Here is a 13595-nt window from a genome sequence, read left to right as displayed (position 1 = left end):
CAGCCCCAGCCCCAGTTAGCAAAAAAATTCCATTTCCCACCTCACCGTTACCCGCATCCTGAGGACGAGTGTCCTTGATTTTCCTCTGGGCCACCTGGAGCCCCACTAGGCGTAGACCGTACCTCTTGACTTACTGTGTGCTTCTTGGTCAGCCGCCAGAGAATGCAGGTGAGGAGCATGTGACTGAGGGATGAGGCGATGAACACAATGAAAGCATTTTCATGGATGGCTGGAGGGAGACAGGAGGGTTGGGAGCATGCGCCGCAGGGAGCACCCGAAGCCCTGCGCCATAAGGTCGGGGGGCGGGGGTGGGGGGCAGGGACATCCCCTCCCGGAACCCTTCCCCGCTCCTCCTTCCCTTGTCTGGGCACCCACTGAAGTCCTCGGAAGAGGAGACATAGGTGAGCACTAGCAGCGCAAGGTTCTCCACGATGTTGAGGCCGAAATTGAGGCGGCAAAGCTGGCGGTAGCCGGGACACGGGGAGGCACAGCTGAGGTAGTGGTTCCAGTAGACGAAGGCCACCAAGAAGCGGGGTGCTGAGTGTAGGCCAATGCAGAAGCGCCATACGTAGCGCTGGGGCACCTCTCCGCCGATGGCCGAGCTCACTGACGGCAGGTAATTGGGCACCTAGAGAGTTGTGAACCATCTGGGCACCGGTCCCCTGCCGGCCCCACCCACCCTGAGATCTCTCTCTCTGTGTAATCACCTTGACACTCAGAAGGCTCTGCTCCAGTCCCCTCCCTCCAGGATGTCCTCCTTCAGAGCCCCAGAGCTCTCCAGGGAGACCTCCCCTTCCAGGTCCTGGGCCCCCAGTATGCCTGGTTCTCATTCCCTAGCCAGCCTGGGGTTTGTGCTGGGGCAGAGTGGAACCGCCTCCGTCTCCCTCCACGTGGCTGGGAAAGCTATAGGCAGGTTCAGATGCTCTCTGAGCCCACAGCACAGGGCTGTGACCTGGATAAGGTCCTGTGGGAGGGTCTATGAGCCCAGCAACCCAGATTCAGTCCCGAGGACTGAGACGAGTCACAGAGCATCTGAGCTTCCTCGGCACAGCGCTGGATTCACCGCCCAGCTAAGCTGTTCCTGACTGCTCCCAGCCTCACTTGTTCTTCTGGTCAGGCGTACCAAGGTAGTAGAGGGTGCTGTGAGATCCTAGGGGAGCTGGGCCAGAAGATACCTTCACTCTGGTCATGTTTAAGAAAACAGGTGCTCCTAACCTGGGGCAGTCTAAGAAAATGACCCTGTTCTTATGCATCTCTCTCGTCCATCGTCCTCAAAGGCTGGAATTCCCTCATTCCTTAAGGAACTGGAGTGTCATTCTTTAAAGCTGAGGAAGGAGGAGATAATATCACACAGCTGCAAGGACTGGTGTGTTGCTTATTTTGGAGGGTGAGAGAATGGGGGATGGATGAACAGTAGTTTCGATGGGAACAGGAAGGCCAGGAATAGGAAGAGGATCTCTTAGACTCGGGGGCCTAGAGCAGTATGTCTCAAACTTTAATATGCATACGAGTCACCTGGAATTGTGTGGGAATGCAGGTCTGGAATCTGAGAATCTGCATTTCTAAAAGATTCCATGACTGCGGAAGCTACCAGTCTGTTGCCCACACTTTCCGTGGACTTTTTCAGACCTTCAACAGGAGCCAGAGCAGTGCCAGAGCCCAGAAACCCACAGAGGGAATGACCCTGCTGTGACTATGGCAGGACAAGTCTTCAGAGATGGAGTTCTGGAAGACCCCTTCCTTTCTCCCAGTGGGGATGCTGAATGGGTCTCCAGCGTGGCTGGGAAGGCAGGCAATGTTGGAGGCAGCTCACAGGGCAGGGGTGGGCCTGGGACAGGACCAGCCAGGGCCTTCACGAGCCTTCACAGAAACGGAGATGGATTCCCCCCAGCACTGTCAGAGGAAGCTAAGTGCAGAGCTCTCAGAGAGAGGGTGATGCTATCGAGGCCATGGCTTGAGATACCATAGCTTGAGACCAGGCTCAGATATTCACTCTGAGTAATCAGTGAAGGGCAACATGGAGGCTTTGGAGCCACACAAACCTGGGTCTACATCCCAGCTCTGCCTTTATTAGCTGGCTGACCTTGAGCAAGTCACTTCACCTCTCTGAGTTTTGACTTCCTCATTGGCAAAATAGGGATGACATCACCTACCTTGCAGGGGATGGTAAATACTAAATATAATGTATGCAAGGCATCTGCAGTGTCTGGCACACAGTGAGTACAAGCGATGGCTTTCAGAAGGCAAACTTTCCTGAAAAGCCTGCAAACTGGCTGTGATCTATGTGGCTACTGAACACGGGAAGGCCGACTTATGAGTGAAAGGTGGGAATCATATATTGACTAGACACTTCTGAGACCTCCAAGCCTCCTTACTTGACTTTTCTGCCTCTCTGGGTAGATCCCCTGAGTAGGGTTAGTGGGAGTGTTGCCTCCACTTCCTAGAATATTCATTCTGAAAACTCCTGCCCCAATCTCAGCTACTTTAAGGGGAACAGTACCAACATCTAAGGCTTGGCTGGGAGAGCCCAGAGTATTCAAGGGCCCAGAGCCCTGACTGATGCTGGGAAAGAGGTAAAGGGTAGAGATGGCACGGAGTTAGGGGGATGCCTCAGGAGGAGGAGGATTAGAGCCCTGTGGCTGCTCGTCCCATCCTCGCAAACTCCTCTCAAATTAAGGGTGGGGGCAGGATTCTAAGAGCAGGGATTGCCTCCCTCATCACACACACACACACACACACACACACACACACACACACACACGCTTAATCAGGTATAGATACTCATACACACCCCCGCCATTCCGAGTACACAAGTTCCCCACTCACCAACTATACCAACAACAAGCAGCATGAGGAGCTATCAGAGCCCAGGTACACAGCTCACCGCAAACCTCCCCAAAAGCCCAGAGCTAAGGGTACTGAGAAATGCAAACATAAGCTCTTTCTCCAAGAATAGAAACCCTTTGGCCTGGAAGATATGGCTCAGTGGATCTATGGCAGGGCAGTAGATCAGAAATTCACATGGTATAAAGGGAGAAGGTCCAAAAACTTCCTTATCATAGAACCTCATGTTTCACCATTAGAGGTTCATTCCTCTGGCCTCAGATAAAAGTCCCCTGAAATTATGGATGACTTTTCTTTATACCTTACCACCCCTCCCCCTCCCCACCAACTGGACAAAAACTCCCATTCCTGTCAATCCTACTTGCTACTCTTCTCTGGACTCCATCCCCTCTTCTCTAACCTCATAGTCCCCCATCTTAGCTCTGGAATCCCCTGTACCATGAGCTATTGCACTAGCTTCCTCACTGGTCTCCCTACTCTTGCCCCCTGCCCTTGAATCTGTTCTCCACTCAGGAGCCAGAATGGTCTTCTAAAGCTCAAATCTGATCGTGTCCCTTCCCTGCTTAAAATCTTTCCAAAGCTCCCCATTGCCCTCTGGATAAAATCAAAAGTTGTCCGCCTAGCACTCACAAAGGTCCTTCTTCACCCCACAGCAACAATTCCCCCGCCTCCAGGAAGGAAGTCGCCAACATCCAAGCCGGTTTAAGTGCTTCTCCTGGGCCCAGCATCCCTGTGCTCCCTTTTATCACAGAAGGGATCTCATCTCACAGTGTTGTGACTGTCTGTGCCTAGGTCTGTCTCTTGGAGGAATAAGATGCTAAGGGCAAGTCCATGTTCAATTCCATGCCCCTGACACAGAACCTCCACTCCTGGGCCCTCAAGAAAGGCTTGATGGACTGCTCTTGGAGGCAGGAACTCCTTCTAGGTTTCTAGCTGGCAAAGCTCTGAGTGGATATAGGTTGTGGGGCCTGAGACTGCCAGAGGAGAAACAAAGCTAGAAGAAGCCAGGACAGGGCTGGGCGTCTTCTCAGGTCAGGCCCCTAGTCTGGGCTAAAGCCACCTGTTACTTCTCCTGGCTCCTGACCTCATCTTACCTCCTCAGTCCTGGCTTCCTTTCCAGTCTGGTCTTTCTTCAGCCCCCTTCTCCCTCTCACAATCTCTCCTGCCTATTCCCACTCTCTTCCCTTCCCCCAGGCCCCCTCTGCTCCCCTGTACCCGCTACAATCCTCTTCTACTCTTGGAGGACTGTGACTCTACTTTCCCTGAGTCTCTCTCCCCAAATTCCCCCCACCTCTGACTTTCCCCCCACCATCCTTTTATCCCTCTCCCCTCTCTCTGTCCCTCCGCCTTCTCTCCTACTGTCTGACTCCACCCTTATCACCATCTCCTGACCTGGCCCTGACCCAGGTGCTGGGGAGCCTGGCACTCACCCCACAGTCAGTGGCCACTGTGTACTCAAAGTGGAACACCAGGGACCAGATGATGCAGAAGAAGAAGCCAAACACGGGGAAAGTGATGACCCACCAGACCATGGCCGTGAAGCGGAGCCGGAACACGGTCCCATCGGGGTCCAAGGGCTGGGAGGCCGCAGAGAACATCCTGTAGGGAGTGGTGCCCAGGCAGGGCAAGGGATACAACTTGGGGCCTGGTGGGGTTACCTGGGCCTAGGAAGGTGGGGCCTTTTCCAGAGCTGGCTTTTCAGAGTATAGGGAAGAGCCAGAGTATAAAGAGTAGGAAGGGCATAAAGGAAAAAGGAAAGCAGTGCAGAAGAGGAGGTACAGACGGAGATGGGGCAGGAACAGCAGAGAGACAGGGTCAGCTCACAGGAATCGCCTTGGCACACTGGTCCTATACGTTCACCTCTTGAAGAGTATGGAGAATAGAGGCTCCCAGTGGCCTGGACATGGGAGCTCTGATGGCCCACCTCATTCCCATGACCCTCATACCCATATGGGGTATGAACCCTCATATGGAAGGGTTATTATTCCCATTCAACAGAAGGGAAGACCAAGGCCCAGAACTATGCTAGGATCAAACATTAGGACTAAGGCCTCTTGCCACTTGATAGCTTAAGGCTCCAAGTCAAGGTTTTCTTCAGGCCAAGTAACCTAGATAAAGGACCTTGGCTCAGACTGGCCCAAGCCCTCCCACTGACCCTGTCTGACCACATTCCTGCTCTTCACCCAAGTTCAACTAGGAACAGTGGGAGGGCCCCATAACCTATTTCAATGGGACCACAGGCTACCAGCCATCCCACCCCCAGGCTCAGAATGATCCAAGCCTCAGGCCAGCAGCACCCTAACCCCGAGATACCAGAGTCCCTGCGGAGGCCGAGACCTCTATCTCCTTCCTCTCTGAGAAGACCATGTCACCCGATCCAAGATTTTCAGGAACTGAGGGTCATAGGAACCTTCTCCGCTCAGGTTGAGTCTCCTGTGCTGGGCCAGACCCAGGAAGGACAGACCCAGACTGAGGCGGCTGGGCTTCTTCTGCTCCCTCTCCCTCTGGGCAGAGAACTCCCTCCCCCACCCCCACTGCACCGACCACCATGACCCTTCACGCTGGGCTTCCTTCTGGAGGGCAGATTTGTATTAAAAGGCCTAGGACCAAATCTCCCCTGGGGACTCAGACCTCCCTCCATTAAGGGAACCCTAGTCTACTAGTCCAGCTCAGCATCAGGGAATCAGGGTGGGGGTAGGCGCGCTAAGCAACACTCACACTGGGTGCTGAAGGATCCGGGGCTTGGGTTGAGGGCTCTAGCCAGACTGAGACTGCTCTAAGACTGGAGGGTCCCACCCCCAGTTCCCGAGGGCCTGCCTCCCGCCCACAGAGCCCGGATCGCCACGCCTTCCCCGGGCACACAGCCTTGCCACGACCAACAAGGCCATGTCATAAATCCCAGAACACTCTGCAAAGGTAAGAATGATAGTGGCCAAGGTTGGCCCACAGCAGATCCCTTTGCCAGACACGGGGGTGGGGACCTTTCTGAGGGTTGGGTCCAGGCATGTAGGCAGGTTTCTGGGAAGGGAAAGGGAGAAAGCAGAATAGGATTTAGCCCCTTTCTGTTGGAGCAGGACTGAACATGTTTGTTGGGCCCCATCAGAGAGCTAGCTAATCTTAAACAATAGATTCGCGGTCCAAAAGAGATCTAGACAGGCCTGAATATGAGGTATCAGTGTCCAGCCTGTACCTGTGCAGAAACAGCTAGTGGCAGCTCAGGCTGCATTAACAGAGGTCTAACAGCCAGTAATAGGAATAGAACAGTCCTGATTTGGGCTGTACTTCCCAGGCCATATGAAGTCCTATGCCCAGATCAGGGCCTAGGAGAGAACAGTGATCAACTGGGCCAAGTCCAGGGGCACATGTCTTGTAAGGATTGCCTGAAGGAACTGGAGCTACGCTACCTGAGACGAGTAAACTGAGGGGACCCTCCTCCCCCGCCATTACTGCCTTCCCATCTCTGCAGGGCTGGCTGGAAGCCAGGTGGAAAAAGTAGCTCCAAGGGTTCCAAAGCAGAGCCAAAGCCAGGACAGAGGTTCACCAGAAAGAGGGTGTATGCTCACTATAAAAAAGAGCCTTCTAATTGTTAGTTACTAAGTCTCCTTGGAATCAGCTGCCTGGGAAGGAAAGAAGCTCCCCATCACTGGGGATGTGCAAGCAGAGGCAATGTCATCTATTGGTAATTATAGACTAAGGCTACTTCTTTCATTCCTCAGTTGGCCATTCCTGGGATACTCTGGGTGAGAAATTCAGAGTATACGTGAAAATTCCCAGGTGTATCCATCACAGTAGTCCCAGGGAGTAGGGACAAAATACCCCTGGGGTCACTAGGCCTAGTCTTGCCCCAGAGAGGCCAGGTACCCCTCCAGCAGCTACCTATGCCTTAGCTCCCTATCTAGTATGTTGAGAATGGGTTATAAGTATGCTGAGGTTATCGATCCCATTATCATTTGGAGCCAGCCATGAGGACCAGAGCAAACAGCCTACTCCGTCTAATTCCATATGCCATACAAATATTATAATTCTCTGTATGGACAATGACTGCATTATATCATGCCTTCCTTTTCCCAGGGCATTGAGCTGATGTGTGTGTGTGTGTGTGTGTGTGTGTGTGTGTGTGTCGGGGGGGGGGGTCCTATCCATTTATTCAACAAAAACTTTTTTTTTTCCTGGCCGCGCTGCGTGGCATGCAGGATCTTAGTTCCCCGACCAGGGATCAAACCCGTGCCCCCTGCAGTGGAAGTTAACCACTGGACCACCAGGGAAGTCCCTCAACAAACACTTTCTGATTCAGATGCAGTGCCCATCTTCAAGGAGCTCCCAGCCTAGTAGGGAAGAGAGACACAAATATAATGTGATAGAACTATATCAGAGAGAACACCTGGAACTATGGGCACCCAGAGGAAGGAGTGATTAAGCTTGCCCCATGGAGCCTGCAGAAAGCTTTTTGGAGGAGAAGACACATGAGAAGGGTTTTGCAGGATGAAGAGGAGTTGGCCAGGGTAATAGAACATTTGATGCATTATCTAAGGTGAGAACTAGGTCAGGAGAGGCTGTTGGATGGATCCTTTCTGATCTTCCCCCTCAGATCACCTGGTCACCCCCTTTTCTTCCAGTCCTGTTCTTTCTGATAGCTCCCAGCCCTGAGTCTCACCAGGCTGGTTGCCCACAACTCAAGGCCCACATCTACCCACTGACAAATCAAGAAGAGGGAAAACTTGAAGTCATATGAACAAAAGAAGTGGGCCCCAATGCCTGCCAGCCAGATCCCACTCCTGGTTGTACCCCTTTTTTCTCAAGAAAATGCTCTTTATAGGAAGGTGGAAGCTCAGCTGATTGGGGGCCTTCTGAGCTCTCTGTGAGGCTAGTTCAAGGGTCCATGTCCAGGCTCTGCCTCTTTCCCACCTAGAGACCCTTGGCTAACTTCCTCTCCTGCCCTGTCTTCCAACTTGACAATCTCCTTTCCCTCTTCCTCCTTCTGCTCCTCCCCCTTCACATTTCCCAAACCACTTTCCTATTTCCTCCACCTGGAGCTCTACACTAACCCTGAGAAGGAGGAGGACAGGAATTAGCAACCCTGATAGACATGGGGAAACTGAGGTTCAGTCTCTGAATTTCAGGTAATATACAGAGTCAGTGGATGAACTATGAGGATAACAAAGGTCCACACAGGTCTCACCCCATTTACACCCATAACATACAGAGAAAGAACTCTCACAACTTTCTTCGTGGCCCAGCACCCTATATCCCTGTCCAAGAGGGTGTGTGGCCACCTATGGAACCTCAGAGGTCATGGGACCTACCCCAGAAAACACATGTACACACACATAATCAGGTCCCCAACCAGACAGACACAGATATAGTCTCTCTCACACACATACCCCACTCAAAGCCATTATAGTCATGTCCCTCACAGTTAACACATGCACATATACATAATCACATTCCCGTAGAGACAGGCACAGCCCACAGTGCCACACTAAAAAGCCCTAAATGCCCTCTAGCCCAGTTTTTTTTCTCTGTCCCCCAGAAAACCCTGGGGCTGCTGAATCTGCCCCTCTATGAAGTAAGGATTGGGTTCGGGGTTCTGGGGCTGCCCAACTTCAGGGACCCTGGCCCCCAACGACCTCCGTGGAAGGTGGAGGGAGACTAGTACTTGGGACCTCAATTTGCAGGCATCCCCCCAGCAGCCCAGTATGTTTGATGGCTAATCCTGTTACAATAGAATCAGGATCCAAAATAGATCTGATTGGGCCTGAATATGAGGTATCAGTGCCCCCCCCCCACAAGCCCTACCCCACAGTGTGTGGCCGTAGTCTCCTTGAAGTGGAAGAGCAGGGACCAGAGGACGCAGAAGAGGAAGGCGACAAGTGGACAGCAGACCGTGACCAGGGCCACCAGGGTGAAGCGGAGCCGGACCAGGGTCCCATCCCGGTCCAGCGGCAGTGGGACCTGGTACATCTTGTCAGACCTGGGGATGGAGTGGCGTGCTGTCAGGGCCCAAGGTAGTGAGGCTGGGACTCAGTGGTGAAGCTAGCCCTTGTGCTCAGTCCTCAGCTTAGCTATGCTATGGGGTAGAGAGTCTGAGAAGGAAGCCACCTAGCCCCTAAACTTGGACAGCTACTGCCCTGGATGAGGAAGATGGACTCAGAATCCCATGAGAACATTCAGCCTCAATTTCAGAGGAAAGACAATGAACCAAATCTGTGCTAAGATGAAGCCTGAATAGATTGGGAAAACTCCTCCTCATCCCTATGCCTGGCTTGACAGGCCTAGTACTACAGGAGCTGGTTGAACTAGTCTCTCTTGTTTCAGGAACCAATCCTAAAACCTCCCAGTGAACAGAATGGCCCATCTCCTCCCTCAGGCCTTGGAACCTCCATGTTTCAGGGCTTCCTATCAGCTCTCACTGCTTCACCCATCGGCCCAGGGTGCTACTGGACTACCACCGCAGTCCACAGCAGCAAGGACTCCATGGAAGCCAGCAGAACCTCAACCCCCTGCCTGTCCCCACCCACTGCCTCACGTGTTCTGAGGGTGAAAGGCTTTGCAGAATCAGGCCTGGTGCTAGCCTGGGCTTGCTGTTTGCTAGAGAGAGCTGCCTGGTCAGCTTCTGGAGGCTTCCCAGTGCCCAGGGGCCTATCCGCTCCCCTCTGGAGACTAGGTAAGGGCTCCTGAGGACTGGGCTCCTCCCCACCCCACTCCCCCACTCAGATGAGGATATCTAGGGTCATGCACTATACTACCAGCCAAGTATATACCAGCAATCCTAGCCCGGACCCCCTCAGTGTATAGAAGGGGAAGTTGAGGCCAAGAGAAGGGCAGGACCCTGCTCAGGGTCACATAGCAAATAGAAGGAAGAGCCAGCAGTGGGGAGATGTGGGGCTCACAGTGTCACAAACTGTAGCTCTGGCCTTCCTTGACCCTTTGCTCTCTGGGCCAGAGCTCTGGGCAGAGAGGTCAGGTTAGGTCAGGTTAGGAGGGAAAAGTGAAGGGGTACCTGTACATAGGAGGAAAAAAACTAAAAAACCAAATCTTATATAGATGAGTCAGTCAGCCCTGTTCCCACATTAAAGACAGAGGAACCAAGACACAGAGAGAGGAAGGTCTTTCCTCAAAGCCATATGCTGAACCTGAGGGAAAGCCATCCTCAGAATTTAGGCTTCTAGTTGCCAAACTAGGGCTGGCTCCGGATACATAAAGAACCTGCTCTTCTGGACTCCAGGACCTTGCCTGGAGATCAAGTCCTAGCTCTTCCTGGCCCCGCCCTCAGGACTCTCTCCTAGTCCCACCCTCAGGAAGAACCCTGACCTCCAGGAGGCTGGCCTCATGGCATCCGGAACAAGCCAGGTGGATACGCCTCTCATCCATCTTCCTCCACCCACCTCTCTGCCAGGCTCCATCAGGCAGCCTGCCCCAACTGCTCAACCTCCTTTCTCCTTCTGCGGGCCGGGGGTTCCCCAGGACGGTGGCAGTGGCTCTGGTGGCCCTCCCAAATCAAGCACATTCCTACAGTCCTTGGATCATCCCCAAAGACCTTCCCCACCCAGCCCAAACCCAGATTCTGTGGTTGTAATGGTACTAGTCCCCCCTTCCAACATCCCTTCCTGAAGCCAGCTGCTCTGGATCCCTCAGGAATCACTGGGACCCCCAAACCAAAGACCAGATCCTCAGGGAATGACTAGGCAGTGCCCAAGGCAGGGGTTGATAAGAAGGTTTGAGGAACAGTCTGTTCCACTTGTTGGAGGTATGCCTAACCTCCCTTTTAGCTGTGTGACCTTGGGCAAGTCACCTAACCACTCTGGGCCTGTTTTCACAGTTGTACAACATGGGGATCATGTGGTTTGGATGACTAATAAGGCCATACCAACTAGGTTATTCTACTCTCCCAGGCTTCAGGACAGGGAGCTCACTATCTGAAGGGCAGCTGTCCAGCCCCAGTCAACTCTAACTTCCACACAGGTACCACTTAACTGAAAACTGCTTTCTTAGGAGTATCCCTACCTTATTTCCAAAGATCCTTAAAGATCTTCTCAGCCTCCAGTTCAAATCCACACTTACTGGGTGCCTTCTGAGTACTAGGCACCCTGCTTAGGACTAGATATACATTGTTTCTTTTAATCCTCACTACAACTCTATGAGGTAGGCGCTATAGCCTGTATATTTCCATTTTACAGAAGAGGCAAGTGAGGCTCAGGGAGGTTAACATTTGCTCAAGGTCACAGGCTAATAGCTGGCAGAGTTGGGATTTGAAACTAATCTAAAGGGTTACAAAGTCCCCCGCACCTCTCTCCTGGGGCACCTAAGGAAGAATCTGGACCAGGAGTGCCTGCGGGGTGAAGAAGGGAGGGCTCACTCTGGAACATCGGGCCCCTGTCAGGGAGCAGAGGGGAAAGGGGTCAGCTACCCCAGCGGACACAGCAGCAGTTCCTGGACAGACACCAGGATCCCCACAGCCTGGGGCCGGGCCCTGCGGAGGCCAGACCGTGGCCGAGCTCCCCCAAGTGGGGCTGCCCGGCAGTCCAGCACACCCATCTCCATACTCACCCAGGCATTGGCGGCGAGGAGGCCGCGCCGGCGCAGGCCGGGAGCAGCGAGCACCCGGGGGAAGCCCAGGCCGGGCCCGGGGGGCGAGCGGTGGGGGGCGGGTCGGAGCTGGAACGGCGGGGGCGGGGCCGGCACGCTTGGGGCGGAACTTGGGGAGGAAACAGCACCCAGATCCTCTGCTGGCCCCTCCCCGCTTCTGCGGCCCGGGACCCCGGGCTGTCCCCCTTAATCTGGCGTCCCCTCATGCCATGCCGATCCAGCACTGGTCTGCCCCACTAATTCCGGCTGCATGGGGGCAGCCGGAAGAGCACTGGACACCTGGGTCTGACACGTTGGATCAGCCACCTTGTCACTTACCTCTCGGCTGCGTTCCATCACCTGTTGAAAGAACATAAAATTAACTCAACAGGACCTCGAATTCTCTCATTTCCTGACCCCAGTCTCTACTCACCTCCCACCCCAATCTAGACGAAATTATCCAGTTTCGCACTTCTGAAACATTAAACCAGTTTGGCCCCAGCGTCGGCACCCCTTCCCCAAACTTTGCTCCCCAGAGCCCAATCGGGGCATTTCAGCAAAGGGAAGAGCGCCTCACAGGGAGCGAGATCCCGTGGGGCCCACCCGAGAAACTCTGGGCCACAGCTATTCCCACCTTTTATCAGGAGAGGGCGCCCTGTCCCGCCTGTCGAAATGCAGAGAGCAGATCTCCTGACCCCCAACCCCACCCCAGTCCTGGTCTCTCTTCACCATGAGAGGGCTGATCCCCAGAAACCAGCCCCCAGCCAGGGTTCCCTCCCCACCCTGACTGACCCCCTACAGGAATCTGAGGGGGACTCTTGGCTACCTTTGTAAAGACCATCCTACCTCAACGGGGAAAAAGAACGAAGGGACCAGTAATCCCTCCTACAGTTACAATGTGGGATTGTCAGAGCACCTGCAGCAGGTGGAGGACATCTGACCTAGACACCGTTACCATCACATTTTTCCCATTTAAATCCCCACAGTAATAATTAGTACACTTTGAGCACCCCCGGTGTCCCAGGCACTTTTCTACTTTTTTATGTTATCCCATTTAATCCTGATAAAAGCCCTATGAGGTAGATACTATTAATATCTCCATTTCACCAATGGAAAACAGAGAAGATAAGTTACCTACTCACACAGCTAGTAAGTGTCAGAAACCAGGATTCAAGTCTGGCACCTGAGGTCATTCCCTTAATCACTACATACTGTTAATTCCCGGAAACAAAGGCCCAAATTTGATTAACTTGCCAGAGCCCTTTTGCATGCATCCACTCTTGTTCATTTACTCAGCCTAGGCCCCCTCTGTGACAGGCCCTGGGTTGGGCAATGGTGGGGGACCCAGAGATATCTTGCTCACTCCTGGGGGTCCAAGTCTACAGGGAAGGTGTCTTATTGTAAAAAAATAGTTTTCTTGACTTGAATTCTGCCACACCACCTCACCCCACCCCAGCTTTTAAAGTCCCAGGGCAAATGAACAATTAGTAAAATGTTACTGAAAGAACCACTCCCATTTAGTTTTGATAACTGGATTTAGGTTTTCTTCCTTGGGGCTTCACTCGATGCTCTTTGTCTAACTCCAACCCACACATGCCTGCTCCTGGCTCTTGTTGCCTGTCTTAACCCCTTGTCTGTTCCTTTGGCTCTAAGTACCATTCCCTGAGGCTGGGTCTCTTCTCCCTGCCTCTAGGCTACGCCACAGTGCCTGAAACTTGAGGTGCTCTAACTGGCCTTTAATTCTCTGGTGATTTGGTCACTTCCCCACCATACAGTCCTGAGTCTGTTTCCTCATCTGTAAAATGGTTTTAGGAATATCCACATTATAGTGCTGTTGTGAGAATTAGATGAGGTAATAGAGCAGTGCGCCAGGTTGATGACAACTAGATGTGTCAGCAACAGTCTGAATTTGTCCTGATTGAGCCTTTTCTGAACTGTCTGACCTCAGCTGTCACTGACCCTCTCTGAATCTGTTTCCTCCACTGTCAGTTTGAAAGACTATCACCTACTTGATTTATATGAGGAAAAGTGGAAGAAAAAGATGAGTTCTTACTACGTGCCAGGGACTAAATATGCATTATCTTATTTGATCCTCTTAATAATCTGATGAGGTAGGTTTGATGAAAGCCATTTTACAGATAAAAAAATTGAACAAGCATCTAAGCATCTAGGCTCGACCTTATTCA

The 13595-nt window shown here is 52.8% G+C and overlaps 1 protein-coding gene across 14 annotated transcripts in view; it reads right to left on the bottom strand.

Moving 5' to 3' along the window:
- Window positions 1-13595, bottom strand: part of PGAP2 (post-GPI attachment to proteins 2) — a 150639-nt gene that overhangs the window by 132059 nt on the left and 4985 nt on the right. For 3 of the 14 annotated variants that reach the window (XM_082411412.1, XM_082411413.1, XM_082411414.1), the window contains exons 1-4: window positions 11392-11647; window positions 8641-8815; window positions 376-628; window positions 123-229 (exon numbers count right to left, since the gene is read on the bottom strand). In XM_082411412.1, coding sequence (XP_082267538.1) covers window positions 123-229; window positions 376-628; window positions 8641-8815; window positions 11392-11636 — 780 coding nt within the window. In that variant the 5' untranslated portion in view covers window positions 11637-11647. Of the gene's footprint in view, window positions 1-122; window positions 230-375; window positions 629-4274; window positions 4761-8640; window positions 8816-11130; window positions 11218-11391; window positions 11671-11748; window positions 11770-13595 lie in introns of those variants that run through there. The other 11 variants (XM_082411406.1, XM_082411408.1, XM_082411409.1 and 8 more) reach the window with 10 other exon arrangements.

This window comes from Balaenoptera physalus, assembly GCF_965194825.1.
Source record: "Balaenoptera physalus genome assembly, chromosome: 10".
NCBI lineage: Eukaryota > Metazoa > Chordata > Mammalia > Artiodactyla > Balaenopteridae > Balaenoptera > Balaenoptera physalus.
This window is presented reverse-complemented; position numbering and strand designations above follow the sequence as displayed.